At 41.7% G+C, this 17,619-nt stretch overlaps 1 protein-coding gene across 5 annotated transcripts in view; it reads right to left on the reverse strand.

Annotated features, from left to right (window-relative positions):
* The window catches only part of SPATA20 (spermatogenesis associated 20), a 1,104,606-nt gene that overhangs the window by 253,140 nt on the left and 833,847 nt on the right, over positions 1–17,619 (reverse strand). For 4 of the 5 annotated variants that reach the window (XM_069200053.1, XM_069200051.1, XM_069200052.1 and 1 more), the window contains one exon: positions 15,689–15,769. In XM_069200053.1, the coding sequence (XP_069056154.1) occupies positions 15,689–15,769 (81 nt within the window). Of the gene's footprint in view, positions 1–4,942; positions 5,019–15,688; positions 15,770–17,619 lie in introns of all 5 variants that reach the window. The other variant, XM_069200055.1, reaches the window with a different exon arrangement.

Raw genomic sequence — 17,619 nt, forward strand, 5'->3', positions numbered from 1 at the left:
CTAAGAAGGACCCAGCTGACCACCTACAATTGGACTTTTGAGGATTTGCCAGGTGCATTCTGGGAAACATAGTCCCAATATCTCAAGGACCATCTCAGAACTTCTAGCCCCCTGTATTGGCATTGCGGACCACTGGAGACCCAAAGGAGGGCTTCTGGAAGGAGATACAGAAGTCTGGAGAAGATTTGAGAACCTTTGGAAAAAGCTCCATAGGGTGATGGACCTGTTGATGAGAGTCAAGCTGCCGACGGTTCAGGTTCGTCCTGGTGAAGCGCCGGATCGTCCCCCTGTCGATGAGACTTCCAGGAGTTGACCGGGAACTCGAGCTGAGCCAAGCTCTCAAAGTCGCATTGAATCCCAGCTTGATGAGGAGCCTCGCCCAAGAGAAAAATACCAGAAAAATGAGTAAGTCCGAAGGTAAAACTTTGACCGAGGCCTCCCGCTCGGTGTATTCGAGCAGGGCTCCATTGTGGTCGGCTTCAAATTGTGATTTGGTCACCCGTCAAAGGCGACCAGATGTCCCCCGTTGGCGATATGTGCTTTTAAGAACTAGAAAGCACCTTTTTTGATTTATATTTAAAAATTCATATCTCCCGTTTTGTACATTGGATTTTTGTAGTTTTGGTGTCATTTTAAAGTTACAAATATTTCCTATTTTTATAAATTGGTATTGGATTTTTATTGTGTGTTGTGTCTTACTTATTTAATGTGTTTTTTTAAATGCTTTATACACCTGTCGCCTAAGTTTAGCCTGCCTGCTCTTTGCCAGATACCAGGGGTTGAGCAAGGGAACTCAACTGAACCTTTTGTTGTGTTTGTGGCCTTATTAGAAGTGATAGGCTCTTACTCATCACTACTATTAAACCACTTTCTAACAAACAGCTTGAACATGTTCTGTTGGTTTGAAATAAAATTTCCTAAGCATGGCTGCTTTAGACCAGTCTGCCTCTTTCAATATTTCTTCTAATCGTCTTCCTGACATATAAACTTTACTCGCCATAGCACCGCTTACAAAATGTGCTTTAAATTGAGCTAAATGTAAGCCTGCTTCCTTCACTGGCAACTTCACCCACCTTGCAATGGTAACATTTATAACTCCCTCATCCTAGCTTCATACTCTTTTAAACATCATACCACATGTAATTTTGAAGAACTGTCAAATATCGGATAAATTACTGTCTCTGTCCTTCTCCAAATTTCAAACGCTACTCAATTTGGTTGAAATCCTCCAATGACCTTATATCTCATACTCTCCTAAACAAAACCAAACACAACAAAGTTGCATGGTAATTATCTTTCACTCAAATATGTATTACCAGGCCATCTTTTAAATACCTTCAACATCCCAAAGTGACTCATACCTGGCCCTAGGTGGTGTCTTTAAACAAATTCCTTTATTAAGTCTGCAAATCAGAGGACTTCTACCAGTAGTTACTCCCTGTATTAATAAATGTCAAAGGGCTCTGTAATGTAAAGGTCCTAGAAAATGTAAAGGTCCTAGAAAAAATGCTTGTATAGAAGAAGATAACAGCCCGATCACACATGCCAACTCCCTCAACGTCACTTCCTTTTTACACATACGTTTCGCTTCTTGCCATATCTTTTTTATTTTTTTCTCTGGTAACTGCGACTAACTCATAACTGTGTCCACCACAAAACCCAGAAACTCCATCCGCTGAGACGGAGTCAGGATGGATGGATGTTTTTATAATGATTCTGAAACCTAACAATTCCATCAAATCCTTTACCAATTGTATTTGACTCCTCAACTCTTCAAAGCTCTCATTCATTATCAAAATATTCAGATAAACAACCCTTTCTCTTAAAAAAACACTACTGGTCTTAATACTTTTGTAAAACACCGAGGGGGTCACAGACAAACTCAAAGGAAGGCACTGAAACTGTTATAATTGTCCCTTCCATCTGAATTGCAGATACTTCTGACTCCCTAAAGCTACTGGAATTGTGAAATAAGCATCTTTGAACTACAGCTTCACCATCCAATCCAACACCTGTAACAAATCCCTTAACATATGAATCCTTTCCATTTTGAAGCGTCTGTATGTCACATACTTGTTTAAGTGTTTAAAATTTATAACTGGCCTCCAACACTTTTCTTTTTTGTCCACCAAAAACAGAGCTCTTACATACCCAATCTGATCATCTTGCAATGTTTTTATTGCTTCTTTAGCTGTTGTGTGTCGCCTCAGTTACTATTTCTTACAGATTGTTTTGAAATTTCAATTTGTTTGGCTCTTTATTTGTTGAGGTTCTTTATTGAATTCTATTTTGAAACCTTTTACTGCTGACAAAACCCAATGGTCTTTTGTTATTAACTTCCATTGATCTTGAAACAATCGTAACCCTTCACCCACCTTTTTTGTGGGGAAAAACAGTTTTTATCCTCCTACTCACCTTGTCTTGAATTGGCACATTGACCTCATCATCTAGAAGCTCTACCTCTTCCTCCTCTCCCTCTCTAGGGACAAACATTTTGGACTCCGATGTTCGCTCTGGAATTCCCAGTATTTTGTGACTTTTTTTATATCACTGTCTGGGAGAGTGACCTCTCCTCCCAGCCTTGCCATAAAAACTATTTCCTGTGAAAATCATCCTTATAGAAAATGTCACCTTATCCAGACTAGTGAAAGTCTGTACATATTTACTCAAGAACCTAACCCTTCCTTCACCGACCTTTGGCCTCTCCACTGTTTTGCGCCTTTCAGTTTACAGACCCATATTTGCATTCCATTAAAGAAGCAAATGGCGCGCTGACACAGCCTCTCAGCAAATTAAAGTTTAAATCATTCCCCTTCAAATAAGCCTCCTAAACTAAATCAAATATGCCATGTATAGTCTCCCTTTACTATATGATTATATTCATCCCTCACTCTTTATAATTATTTTTACTCTTTTTGCTCCATTGTGTATAAACAACCGTTTCCTATTCTCCATTTTTTGGTGTTGCAAATCGTTGCCAAGCAACCTGCTATGCACTCCTAACACCTGTAGAAACAAAGGCGTTTGCATAATTCAAGGTCTATTTCCTTTGAAAACAATACTGTAAGACGCATCATGTCATACACGCATATTACCCTCAGAAAACATGGCAGCTGTTGCTTATAGTAGAGATGAAGCCAAACTGCCATTACCTCTGACGCATTTGCCTTCTGAGCGCAATAGAAGTGATATTCGATCTCCTTGCTCTAAAACCGCTACTCAGTTTGGTAACTTTTTCTAATTTAAAAACTCTATCTTTCAAAATTTCCAGTCCGTTTCACATATCTACATAATATTTGCTACTTTCAAAATCCTATCACAAACTAACATTATTCACTACCGATCTATTACCACAAGAACCTTTATTTAAAACTAATATAGTACAGACTGTTATTGTAAAGACAAATTTTGTATGATATATATATATATATATATATATATATATATATATATATATATATATATATATAGAGCCACACTACAAAGACGCTGGAGGCCTCTGTGTTGAGGCTCATTTGGCAGGCGTCACCACTGATTACAGTCCTTATGCATCTAAACTCTCCGTTGAATGTTGGGGAAAGAAATGAGCCACACCAACAGGATAACTTGAAGAAGCTTTTACTCAGCAGAGAAGACAAGGAACACAACGCGTTTCGACCAGTCACGGTCTTGATCACTTGAGTCTTGATCAGTTTTTAGAAGTGAACTACACGTATGAACACAGGCAAAAGACATTCATTTACCAAGTTTGTGCATATATACATGCAAAAAGTTTCATTTTATGTGCAACAAGTGTAAGCACACCCCAACTGTCCAGACAACATAAAAAGATTTGTTATAAATTCAAAGAAAGAAAAGGGGAGGGGGGTTGAAAATGGAACAATAGTAGAATCCCTAATGCAATATACATTATGGCCCTCATTCTGACCTTGGCGGGCGGCGGAGGCCGCCCGCCAAAGTCCCGCCGTCAGGTTACCGTTCCGCGGTCGAAAGACCGCGGCGGTAATTCTGACTTTCCCGCTGGGCTGGCGGGCGGTCGCCTTCAGACCGCCAGCCAGCCCAGCGGGAAAGAGGCTTCCACGATGAAGCCGGCTCGGAATCGAGCCGGCGGAGTGGAAGCTGTGCGACGGGTGCAGTTGCACCCGTCGCGTATTTCACTGTCTGCGCAGCAGACAGTGAAATACATGTAGGGGCCCTCTTACGGGGGCCCCTGCAATGCCCATGCCAGTGGCATGGGCACTGCAGGGGCCCCCAGGGGCCCCGCGACCCCCCCCTACCGCCATCCGGATCTCGGCGGTCCGACCGCCGGGATCTGGATGGCGGTAGGGGGGGTCGGAATCCCCGCGGCGGTGCAGCAAGCTGCGCCGCCGCGGAGGATTCAATGGGGCGGCGGTACACTGGCGGGACCCCGCCAGTGGTGCCGGTCCGACCGCGGCTTTACCGCCGCGGTCGGAATCCCCATTGGAGCACCGCCGGCCTGTCGGCGGTGCTCCCGCGGTCCTCCGCCCTGGCGGTCAAAGACCGCCAGGGTCAGAATGACCACCTATGTGTTATGGACGCATCCAACATTTGATATGATTATATAATTTTCAATAACGATCTCTCTATATTTCAAAGACTAACATGACATCAGACACTTCCTGAAAATAATCCATGTCCTATAATCGCATTAAACAAGGTTCACACTTCTCACCTACATGGATACCTATGGCGTCATGGCTAAAGTAGCCTGTTGTTGCAAACTAAATGCTCAGCTTCAATCATATCAAAGAAGCATGTACCAAAGTGAGGAGCAAGGGTACAAAGCATCTAATAGTCACCGCTTCTGTAGCCTTAAAGGAACATATTACAGCTTCACCACTTAAAGTAATAAAAAAAGAACACATGATACACTTTATATAGTCATCCAAAGTCAAAAATTAAGGTACTTATCACTTCTGACCACAAATTATGTCCGTTGCCCATTCTGAAAAATGTATCTATGATCATATTCCACAGTATCTGTAAATCAAAACCATCTAAAGAAAGAAAAGGAAAAACTAAAAAATACTCAATAAGGTAAACAAAGAAAAAAAACCAAACCATGTAAATTTGTGTTTATTACAATAGTTTAAAACATAACTAAACTTACTGAATTCCCTGCCAAAATCAACAGGGGAGGAAAGCCTAACTCTACAACCCCAAGGGGGAATCTCAGTTCCTACAGGTGTGCCGACGACTCCTCATCCATATTCATGCCTGCAGGGTTCATACTACCTGCTTCTAAGATCAAATGAAACTTTAAACTCCTCAGAGTAGCAAGTCTATTGTCGCCCCTGGGGTTTTCCAGTACAGTATCCAAGCCAAAAAATTTAGCCAGCTTCCAGTCACCTGCATTACATTTATTGAAATGTTTGGCTGTACTGTACGCTGAACCATTGTTAATTATTGCTTGCCAATGACCAAGAATCCGCATTTTCACTGGGAAGATAGTGGACACAATATACCACTTGCTACATGGGCATACAATAGCATAAACAACTTAATCAGTATTGCAGGTAATCAACTTAGAGATCCTCTGTTGTTTATGTGTACCAACTAGTGACACTTGCTTCACACTACTGCTGAATTTGCAGGCTTTACAATAGCCACAAACCTTAAAGTCCCTCGTTCATTGTAACCATCTACCTTCCTTAGGTTGTAAAAAGCTGTGTACTACCATGTCTTTTATTTAAGTGTTCCTCTGATAAGTTACTAGGAGCTGTATGCCAATCTTATTTCGCAAAGTGGGGTCCTGTGTAAGGATATCCCACGTGTTCTTCAGAATTTTACAGAGCTTGTGAGACCCTTCAGAGTATTTAGTAATTAAACAAATGGAAGTCTGACTCTCCTTAGTTCTCTTAGGAGGCTCACACAAAATCTTCTCTCTGCTTATCTGATTTGCCCTGAGACTCGTAACCCTCAATTATTGGTCAGAGTATCCCTTTACTTTTTTTTATTTTTTATTTGTTCTCTTTTCTCAATGTAACCTTCCTCCGAGCTGTAATTAGGCTTTGCCCGGAGGAATTCCCCATACTTTTTTCTGATATTTGCACAGCATTTAACCCATAAATTGGGTTTATCACACAAGCAAAATACATTCAATCAAAAACATAGAGCCTGATTTATATACTGGCAGATGGGTTACCACGTCACAATGGTGACAAAGTAAACCATCTGCCAATATCGAAATCAGACCCACAGTTCTTAATACATTTACTCCTCCTTATCTATGTAATACTTATCTGCTCAGAGGCAGCAAACAAAAGAGGAAGAATATGGAGGGCAAGGAATGTTTATAGAACTGAAGATTCTTTTTAATTGTGATGTGATTCTAGGTTCTGTTTCTTGGAACTTTAAAGTGTTGGTGCTCAGAAGGAGTGAATAAAAGTTAATGCATAATGCTAGCCTTCTGTCTTGCTTTAAAATTCAGATGCAAGTCGTTATCTTCCTCTGTGTGGACTCTATGCAAACCAGGAAATCCACCACTAGCCGTTCATAATTCCCTAAGAAGAAAATTGCGGTAGGAGTGTAAGAAGTGAAACAAATACTGTCTTTGCCTCTGCTTTCCTGGTCTTGTTACGTAAGGCTCCCTTCTGTTTCTTCCGGAGTTGCTGGAGACTTTCGTCACCCACCCTTCAAACACCAGGTGTGACGGAGTCTGGACAGTCAGATTCAGCAGTGTGAGCTGCAGTGAGGTGTAACACTCTGTGGTGTTAATAGCACTGTACACACAAATAACCCATAAGAAATTATAAAACAAAATTACGCTATGGATTCAGCTATGCACAATAAGTTAACATACTATAGTTTAGTATTCTTAGACAGTATAAGGCTGTTAACAAGTACCTGGTTATTCCAGGAATCTACTTAAACTGCCCCATACGTGGTTGACCCATTTCTGGTTTTATGTATTCTGAACAATCACCAAACACCCTGTCTCTCTGTGATCCAGGCATCCCACCTATACTTGCAGCACTGCAGATGCCATGGACCAGTCCCCCATACCTTCTACCTGAACTGCCTCTGCATGGAATTAGATGCCTGTTCCCTACTTCTCTGTCTCACTGCCCTCATCATTTGTCTGCATCACTATGTTTGTGTATGGCTCCTGACACCAGTAAGCCATGATGATCAGAAGCCTAGCTAGCCCAGGTCTAAATATGATAATCAAGACCCACATGCATGTATATATGTATGCACCTATGTATAGATATTTGTTGAAGGCACACCTTGCTAGAGAGCAATGGATTGCTAAATACGAGTGTGAGCCCCGAGTTACCATTCAGGATTATTTACAATTAAGAACAATGTTCATGGGTGATGAATCATATTGTATGGATATATAGGGCCATACGCTGACTGCCACATTATAACCCTGGTGGTCAGATCACCAGGGTTCTGCCAGCACCATCAGGATCCATGATACTGGTGGCCTGACGGTGGCAGAGATCGTAACCACCAGTGCAGCGCTACATGCAGCGCTGCCCTGCGGATTATGACCTTGGTCTCTGCCAGCCCTTTCATGGAGGTAACACCGCCATGGAAAGGCTGGCGGAGGGCAGGGGGCCACAGGAGGGGCCTGCACTGCCTATGCACTTGGCATGGGCAGCGCAGTGACCTCTCTGCCCAGCACTGTTGCAATGTTCACTGGACTGCAGCAATGTTCACTGTCTGCTTGGCAGACAATGAACATTGCGGGGGTCCTGGTGCACCCTGCAGGCTACAGCATTGCTGATGGCTTGATTACGAGCCAGAGACAATGCTGTAGCTTGTTTCCTGCTAGGTCAGCAGTAGGAAACCTCAGCCAGAAACTCTTAATAACTCCGGTAGGGTCATCACCACTAGGCGGCGGCCACCCTGTTGGGAGTTTGCAGACAGGCTTTCCCATCTGCCAAACTCTTAATTAGGCCCATAGTGTTTTGTGAAGATGTGTCTTAAGCTCCTTTCTGAACTTCAGAAGGGTTAAGGAACTTCAGATGTTGATGGAGATGTTGCTCCAGATCATGGGAGCAAAGATGAAGAAGGACTGTCTTCTGTGTTTCTCTTTTTTGCTAATTTATTTTGGTTTCATGTCTGGCGATGTACTGACTTCCATTCACCTGAAGTAGTTAAATTCTCTGCCAGGAATGGAGAGGTGCCAGTTCTGGAGGTCTTATACGACTCTAGAACTGGAAGATTATATTGAAGATGAAGTGGGCTTGGATGGGGAGCCAGTGTAATTCTATTAGGTTTGGGGGTAATGCGCTCAAACTTCAAGGTTTCAGGAAAACTGCAAAGCAGGGCATTGCTTAAATTTAGGTGTGAGAAAACCTGGCATGTCAACACGTACACCATACAATGCCAAAGTAGTGGTAATTTTAGAAGTGTGAAAAACAGATACTGGGTATTTTATTCCATCTGGTTGCACAGCTGGGTATGGCCTGCACTGCAGTTGCAATGATGTCTAAAGACTAGAGAGATTCTTTATTGATTTTATCATTCAAATTCCAGCAGCTAATTCCTAACATTGCATGTGGTATATCTATAAACAATTTCCGTACTTCCAGCTCTGTATGGCACTGTGAAACTGTGTTTTACATAAGCTGAAACACAATTAGAATACATGCAAAGAGTATTCAAAGCTACTTTGCATTTCTTACTGAAACCACCTTCAGCATTGTGTGAATATGTTCTGAGGCTCAAACACATTTCCGTTGTGACAGGCTCATAAATTGTAATGTTAGAAATGCACATGAATATTAGAATTCACATAACACACAATCAAGTTCCCAACTAAATAGATACCTACCTAAGTAGATAGCACTGGTGTCAGATAAACTCAAAAATGGAATATGACATTTACCTGTTTCTGTGATAGAGACCATTAAGCTTTAATTTGCTGAGAATACAAAAGTTATGTAGGCTACGAACTTCAGGCAGTCTGATCTAAGGACATCACAATATACATTAAACAAGTTTGTCCTTCGTAAATTTGTTATTACCAAGGAAATTGAACTTTACAAAAAGAAATAATGAAGACCTCCTGGCCTGCTGAATGTCAGAAAGAAGGCAGGAAAAATTGCTTAAGTAAAAAATACTGGACACTCAAAGGAGTGTCAAAGATAAGAAACCTAGCTCAGATGGTCTCAGGGCAGTCAGAGATTACTGGGTTCTAGCTGTGAGAACCGAATTAGTTTACATTTGGCGAGCTCTGGATTCTGTACTATACTGTTGGACCCCAATCAGGATTAACAAGTAATTCCCCCATGACTTTTGACTCCTCAGAGCAGTTCAAGGTTTACTCAAGAAGGCGGTGTGGCTAGAAATTCAAAACTCAGCAAAGTACAGTAATCCCACTTTACTTTGTAGAAAGAACAGTATGTTAGGTCATCAAAAGCTAATTACTATATAAAATGAATAAGAGCACAAAAAATTAACTTCTCGGTCCCATCCTAGAAAGATATCACATTGCTGCTTAGCCCTATGCTCCTGTCATTGTTAATTCAAAGGTAATGCTTTTGCTATGGTGCTCGGTTATGCTGCATTAGCAAACCTGAACTCAGATGTGCTGACCCTGACAGTAAAATGCACATGCACAATTTCTTCTGAAGCAGTTTAGTGGTCACACACTCTGGCTGATAGTGAGTGAAAAGAGACTCTAGTTCAAAGACGACAGTGTGTTACTGAGTCTACGAGCCTGCAGAAACCACCCTGTCCCAAACCAAAGTTCACCACCCAAAATAGCCAGAAGAGCCCACACAGAACCTGGCAATATACTTCGGAAAATAAAAAGAGTAGATGGGGCAGTGTTCAGTAATTTGAATGGCATATTAATACGAGTCCACAACTTTGGAAGACTAAGGTGGCCCCAGTGCTTCACACTGGGATCCCCAAACTCTTAAGGAATAATAAAGAATAGTGCTGATGTGTGTACATCAACTGATCAGGGTTAGAATTTTCCTATGCAGGGGTGATCATATAGAAAAGATGATGTCTTTCCACATTGGGATTCAATTGCTGACATTTAGGCAAAAACGTAGTCCTGTAGATGAAAGGTCAATGGCTTTCCGACTACCTGGTCTTAAACGTACAAATGACTGATTGTTTGTCAAAAACATGTTCATTTTTATCATTCATTTATTGAATGCCAGTGTTTCCTGCTGTGACTTTGTGTAAAGGTAGAGTAGACATGATCTCCCCTCAAAGAACCAAGCTGTTTTGGTAGCTTCAAAAACCAAAACACTCCAGGGACACCAATGTTTGGTAAAGCCAGAGGGATTTGTAGTGAGGTCACTCCGAGACCATGCCAGCTCACCGTCCCTTATTCATTCTGGGTTTAGACCAGAGCTAGGTCCAGATACATGAATGGATGAAGCGCTCCAATATTTGTCCCACTGGATATATTCAAATCTTTTGACAAAATGGGCTCTTATCTCAAAGTATAAACAACTTTTGTGCACTTACCTTTAGCCAGGATTAACCCCATTTTTATGAAAGATACTAATCTAGCCTCATCATTATGAAAGGTACAGTGCACCAGTGACCTGTGTTCCCACCCATGCCATTTAATCTATGCCTTTGGTTGCCGGTAGAAGCGTGGGGGGGTCCAGTAGTGTCCGCACACAGTATCATTCTTCCAGTATGCTAATGAAACTCATTTACACTCCATCAAATAGAAGTGTAAGCAGCGCCATGAACGTAGTTGAATTTTACTTAAATTGTACTCTGTTTGCTTAATGTTGGCACAGCATTTAATATCTGTTGAGTAGGCAGTGTATTCGAAGAAGGGAGATCAAGCGAGTGGGTTAGGGGGACTTAAGACTTTGGAATCTTTTGAGTTTATTCATAGTTTAATACAGTCACTTGCACTTTACCCTTGATATTTGCACTTTTGCTGATTGGCAAAGCTTTGGCAGTTTCTCTGGTGCTCAATAGGAGTTCCTCGCTCCTTGGCAGTGTTTAGAGACTGCCCTGAGAGCACGTTAGCGGAAGCGAGCTTTGTTGCCGGTCTAGCTTTCAAATCGCACCGACTTCTTCTCTATTTAATGAGGCCTAGTGCACGGTTGCGACCAGAAACAAGTGTAAACAGCGCCATGAATGTTGTTAAATTGTACTTAAATTGTACTCTGTTTGCTTGAAGTTTGCACAGCATTTAATATCTGTTGAGAAGGTAGTGTATTCGAAGAAGGAAGATCAAGAGAGCTGGTTAGGGGGACTTAATACTATGGATTTTTTTTTATTCAGTTAAAACGTGTTTTAGTAGTCTCTTGCACTTTACCCTTGATATTTGCACTTTTGCTGATTGGCACAGCTTCAGCAGTTTCCCGGGTGCTCAATAGGCGGTGGGCACTCCTTGGCCGTGTTTAGAGCCAGCTCAGAGAGCATGTTCGCAGATGTCATTTTTGTTGGCGGTCCAGATTTCACATCTTGCCCAGCCTCTTTTCTTTTAAATGAGGCCCGGTGCGCAGACACGTGCAGCGGGCACACCAAAGACAAGCCCATCTGTGCCCGTCTGAGGCCGGCTGGGCCAGGGGCCAGAACCCCTGCTCCTTTGAGACCAGAAGGTATTTATTATACTAGAGAGTTTTTAATAGAATTTTTAAATAAATTGTAATCAGTCACTAAAGAAAGCTTGCTACCATTCGATCAATCCTGAAAGAATACCTCTGAGGTCTCCAGTTGGTCATTACAATTTTCACACTCCTGGGAATGATAACAACAAATCCCTTGAGACAGTAAGCTCTCCTACAACAAGCAAAATTAGGGATAGGGCTGTCACAAAGCAGTCTAACTCTTTCTGGTCCATGTAGCTTTTAATAGAACACTAGCCAAACACAGTGTTACTTGTTTGACTTGTTAGAGAATCAACAGCCTGCAGCCCTGTTCCTTGCAGAGACCTATTTGAATGAGGACAGCTGGCCAGACATAGCAGTAGCTCTTCCTCCTGAATATGTGATTGCTATGAATGATTGTAATTGTAAGAAGGGAGGTGAGGTTGCTGTTCAATTTAAAACCTCTTGGATAGATATAGGAGTTTGCGAAAACCTGTTGTTTTCTATTAGACTTTCACATTCTTTTACCTGTTCAGGTCTTTTCATCTATCGGTCTCCCGGGCCTGCTACGGAATTTGTCTAAGTCATTCCGGAGGATCTTGCTACCCACATCCTTCAATACGGGATTTTACTTCTGTTGGGGGATTTGAACATCCACTTGGACTATAAATCCTGCTCATTAGCTAAGAATTTCAAGCTTGACTTGGCAACTATTCAGTTTATGCAGTTAGTCACCCTTCCCACTCACAATAAGAGGCACTAATTGGATCAAATGTTTACAAATATGACAAAAATGGCAGTAAGCGACCCACAACCTGTACTCTAGTCAGACCATTTGCTGATTAAATACTATATTGAAAGGACAGGACTGAACAAATTTAACATCCCCCCTGCCCCATTTACCAGGCCTTGGTCCAAACTGGATATTGAACTTTGGACAAAGGAGTTGCAACCTTCCCCCTGGAGTATGGTAGGGACATTTACTATGCCTATCATTCATTTGAAGAATCGGTGGAGTCATTGCTAGATGTATTTATCCAAAAAAGACTCAAAAGGCCCTCTCCAGCTAGCTCCACTGTCACATGGTATATGTCAGAAATCAGGTAGATGAAAAAAACATGCAAGAGAGGAAAGAAAATGGAGGGCACACTATTGATGAAAAGAGCAAAATCGCCTACAAAAGAATGGTGACAAAATATCAATATGCAAACAGGAAAGCTAGATTTGGGGATTTGGTTCATAGGATTTCTCAGCCCTCCCAGGCCTCGCAGGACTTTTCACAATCTTGAACTCCTCGCAGAAACCGAAAGTTGCAGGAGCTGGTTCTTCACCCTCTAAGGAGCACTGTGATGAACTAGCTAACCTCTTCCTTGGCAAGGTCAGGACTAACTATGATTCATTGGCAGGGGACTCACGTCATATTGCTGAAAAGAACACAAGTCTACTGGGTAAGAAAACGTCCACAATTCTTTCAGCCTTCCCTCAACTCGGTTGTAATACTGTCAGGGAAGTAGCAAAAACGGTAAAGTCCAGTTACCCCATTGGCTCTAACACCTATCGATAGTTTGATGAAAGGAAGTGATTCCCTGATGCCCGCTCTTAAGAGTATGTTCAACCTATTGTTGATTAGTGGACAAATTCCTGAGTCATGGAAACATGTCATTATCAGTCAACTGTTGAAAAAAACATCACAGATTCTGCTAAAGCAGAAAATTATAGACCTATATCTCTGCTGCCGAACGTTAGCAAGATTCTAGAAAACCTGGTAAATATATATTTAGCTGACTTTCTAGAAACTCACAATCTCCTGCATCAGACACAGACAGGCTTTAGACCCGGATACAATATGAAGATGGTTCTGTTAATGGCTACAGAAGAACTGGGGAAATCCCTTGACCAGGGAGGGTCAGCGGTGCTCATTCTTCTTGATTTGAGCGCTGCCTTTGACAAGGTCTCCCATTCCATTCTCCACCACAGACTGGAAAGGTTTGAGATCACAGCGAAAGCTATAAAATGGCTAGCTTCGTTTCTCAACAACACAGGTTTTCAGGTTAGAGCAGGCTTTTGTCTGTCAGGTGTATATCCACTCAAATGTGGTGTGCCTCAGGGATCATCCCTGAGCCTCACTCTTTCTAACGTATCTGTACAGCCCCTTGCTGACGCTGTCTGCTCATATAGCTTTATTATGGTGTCCTATGCAGACGACACTCAGATTGTCGTTTCTCTGACATCAAATATAAATCAGATGACAATGAATCTATCTACATGCCTTGAGCAGGCCTATAAATGAATGGCGTCCAGGTGCCTTAAATTAAATTGCGACAACACAGAGTTTATGGTGGTGGGAAGCAACCCATCTCTCTGGAACTCCCTTATATGGCATACTCTCACAGTTGGATTATTGTAATTCTCTCTACATTGGTAGTTCTGCCCATGTTCTGCCCATGTTCTGAAGAGGCTGCAAACCATTCAAAACGCTGCAGCTCGCACCTTGCTGAACATTCCTAAATGGCAGTCTCTATGTCAAGTCCTAGCCAGTTTGCATAGGTTGCCCGTTAAGTACCAGGACTGATTATAAGGCTCTTTGTACTGTACACAGGATCAAACATGCCCAGGGACCTTACATTTTGAGTCATTTAATCTTTCCTTATAGCAATGCATGAAATTTAAGATCTAATAACCGCCTCCTTCTGAAGGTCCCCAGAATCAGAAGGGCCAGAAGCGGAGCTCGGTCGTTTGCCTACCAGGTGGCCAGGCTCTGGAATTAACCTTCCCAACCATATCAAGGTCACCAGGAACCTGCTACACAACAGAAGGTTTCTAAAGAGCCACCTGTTTGTACATTGAACCTGTCACTGGGTTCCTCATGGCTTCTGTTAGCGCTGGGCAGCCTGTGTGTGGCTAGCCATGCACTCTATAAGAACGGATTAATAATCAGTGAATATGTTTTTTTTTTTAAATAATGTAAATAGAATACTAAAGTTTTTGGGGTTTTGTAGCCTGTGCAGACTATGTTTAACATTGTACTGCTTTCTAGCTATACATTGGGACTCCGAAGGTGGAGAATGATTGAAGCATGTACATTTATTAAAAATACTGGAGAAATAATTATCCAAACAATACTTCCCAGCTGTTATAGACGCAAATTTATGAAATAAGTTTCAGTTTCTAATCTAGCAGTAAAATATCAAACTGGAAATGTAAAAAGCATACATTTTTAAAATACTGTAGTAAATCATAAAAAATACATCTCATTACTCAATGATTTACAAGAGATTATTCCAATCTATAACTCTGTCTCTCTCACAAACCATCCCTAATAAGGTTCTTTTACCTTTTCTTCCAGTTCACAGTGAAGCTTGCTGATCACTGACTCCTCGAAGTCGAGTCACTTAACAGTCCCATCATGAGAACCCCCCATTGACTTCAAATAGACAAATGTATTACATTACTATTCCTCATTACAGTACATGGAGCAGACTGGGCTGTAAATAACCATAATTAACTTTACCACCGAACACACTGAGACTGGTTAGCCAGTGTCTTTCTTCAGTGCTTCAGTACGTACATCCAAACTGGGAGAGAAGCATAATTAAGTTGGGACCCTACGATATCAAATGTTCTCCTACGACATTTAAGATACCCAAAATTTGTTTTTCATTTTTGAGAAAGAAATTGAAAAAGTCTTATTTCCTAAAGAGTAATTGTCAATGTAATAAATTACTTCAATGGCTATATCTGCGGGAAGCTACATATTGCTGAACTCCACCGTGACACTGGGTTTCTATTAAAGGTTTACCACATGCCATCAAGAACACGGTTTGTGCCATAAAAAATGACAAATAATGAAAAAAAAGTCTTCACATCCTTTTTCCTTGAAGAAAGTACATTCGAAATAGTTTAATGAAGCGTTTGTCTTTTTGTATACCCCAAACCTTACATTCGAAATAGTTTAATGAAGCGTTTGTCTTTTTGTATACCCCAAACCTAGGGAGGCACGTGTTGCATGCCATCTCTTTCTCCCTCTCCTTAAGCTGCATACAAGAGGAGGTTGTGCCGACCATTTTGTTTCACCTTGTTGGGGATTCAGGCACTTGCACACGACCTGCAGTATATATATAGTTGGGTGTTCTTACCTTGTGAGGCGTATGCGTGCTGTACACTGTCTTCAGGAGCTCCTGCGTATCCTTTGCGTCATACTTTCCACAGATAACAACCTGTTGAAAGATGGATTAGACAACTCAACGTGCGTCAGATAACAAGCAACAATTAGCTCTGTTTAATTACTATGCTCCTTGCTCTAGGAAAGCGGACATAAAACACAAATGGTGCTGCCATCATCTGGGGAGATCGGAAAGTGCTTCCTCAAAAGCTGTCGGAAGTTAGGATGTGTGGCGCCTCTCGAGCATAGTGTTCCCCATCTGTACACAGACTAACACATCCCTCAACTCCAGCTTTAAAAAATAGAAGGACATGGTAGAGAGACAGGAGATTTGCTTTCAGCTAGGAAGTTAGGACCTTTTGCTACAAACACAGAAGACATCATAAAACAACCATCCTTAGGCCCAACAAATGATTCACATTCCCAAGGTGAAGACAAAAAAGGAAGGAGGGCAGCCAGCATGGGACAGCAAAACTTCCGGCAAATAAGCTCCGGAAATGTCCTGGATTTAGCATTTGCATCCTATTGGTGAAGATACCAACAGACAATAAGATGTGTGTTGAAAACAGGTGGCTATCCTACTGATGCTTTTAATCGGCAAATGTAAAAAATGCAACGATTTGCACCTATCCCATGTACAGAACTGCCAGGTGATTACCACGGTGCAATGCAGGGGACTAGCCATTGATATGATCTGTAGCACAGTATTTGCTCATATCTGACTCACTCTGAAGAATCGGATAGAAGAAGCAGGTGGAAGAGCAGGGCAAAATATTCCACCCAGCAAAAACCTCAATGTCTTTCAGACCTCTGGATTATGCAGGGACCAATATTTGGAAACGGATGTCGACACTGATATGAAATTCAGCGGTAACTCAATTTTAAAAAACAGACTAAGGCTGTATTGCCGGTGCCATCTTGCCATTATGAAAGTTTGTTAAAACGTGCTTGCCGAGGTGATTATTGAATCAGGTGATTAAAGAAAGCAATCTTCAATGACAATTAGATGATTTCAAAAATCTTTAGAGGTACAGATCACCTAAATATGAGATACAAAAAGACCCAAAGGCAAAGGTGTGAGATGAAAAGGGGAAAACGTATAAGAGACCACCGAAATACAGTATGACGGCTTGTTGGAAAGATAGACTCATTTGGGTTTGGTCTTGCTGGTTCTGAAAGCACTCATTTACACTCTTCATGTGCCATCTTGAGAAGCAAGTTACCTTCGGTAATGCTCTTTCTGATGAATAAGACGCCTTAACTGAACACTTTATATGGTGCCAGACGTATCTGAAAACTACGCACATCACAAATGTGATACTTACATAGAGGTGCCACACATCACAAATGGGGGTTTTCAACTCACCTGCAAATGACATACATCCTAGATAAAAGGCGCCCAGTAGTTGCAAACCATTTCCATTCCACAGATTTTCCATACCCCATCGCAGCAAGGGGTATCATGGACAAAGTCAAATTAGAAACATATCCTTAAAAGAAAAAAGTCAAGAGGGGAAATGGGAGGGTTGTAAGGAATCTAGTAGACAGCCATTTCCAGAGCTTCCTTTACTAAGCCATTCTATTATCAAGAAAAAGGAGTAAGGTTGAGGAACATTTTCAATAACCAGTCATAAAGTCATAAACTGCATAAAGGTTGCTCCCTCTCATCCAAGGCCAGACATTGCTTAGAGAAGGTGCAAATAGCAGATCACTACTCTGCAAATGGTCTGAATGGGACCTCCTCTTACTCAAAAGGAATGTAGTAGTCACCATACCCCCCTTGGCAGAATAACAAACAGGAACATGCTTTCCACCCAAATCATAACAAATAACAAACTGTTAAAACAGAACCCCATATATATCATCAGCTTCTTTACAGCCTTACAAATATGATTCCTTAGAAAG

This window comes from Pleurodeles waltl, chromosome 7 (genome assembly GCF_031143425.1).
Source record: "Pleurodeles waltl isolate 20211129_DDA chromosome 7, aPleWal1.hap1.20221129, whole genome shotgun sequence".
NCBI classification, from domain to species: Eukaryota; Metazoa; Chordata; class Amphibia; order Caudata; family Salamandridae; genus Pleurodeles; species Pleurodeles waltl.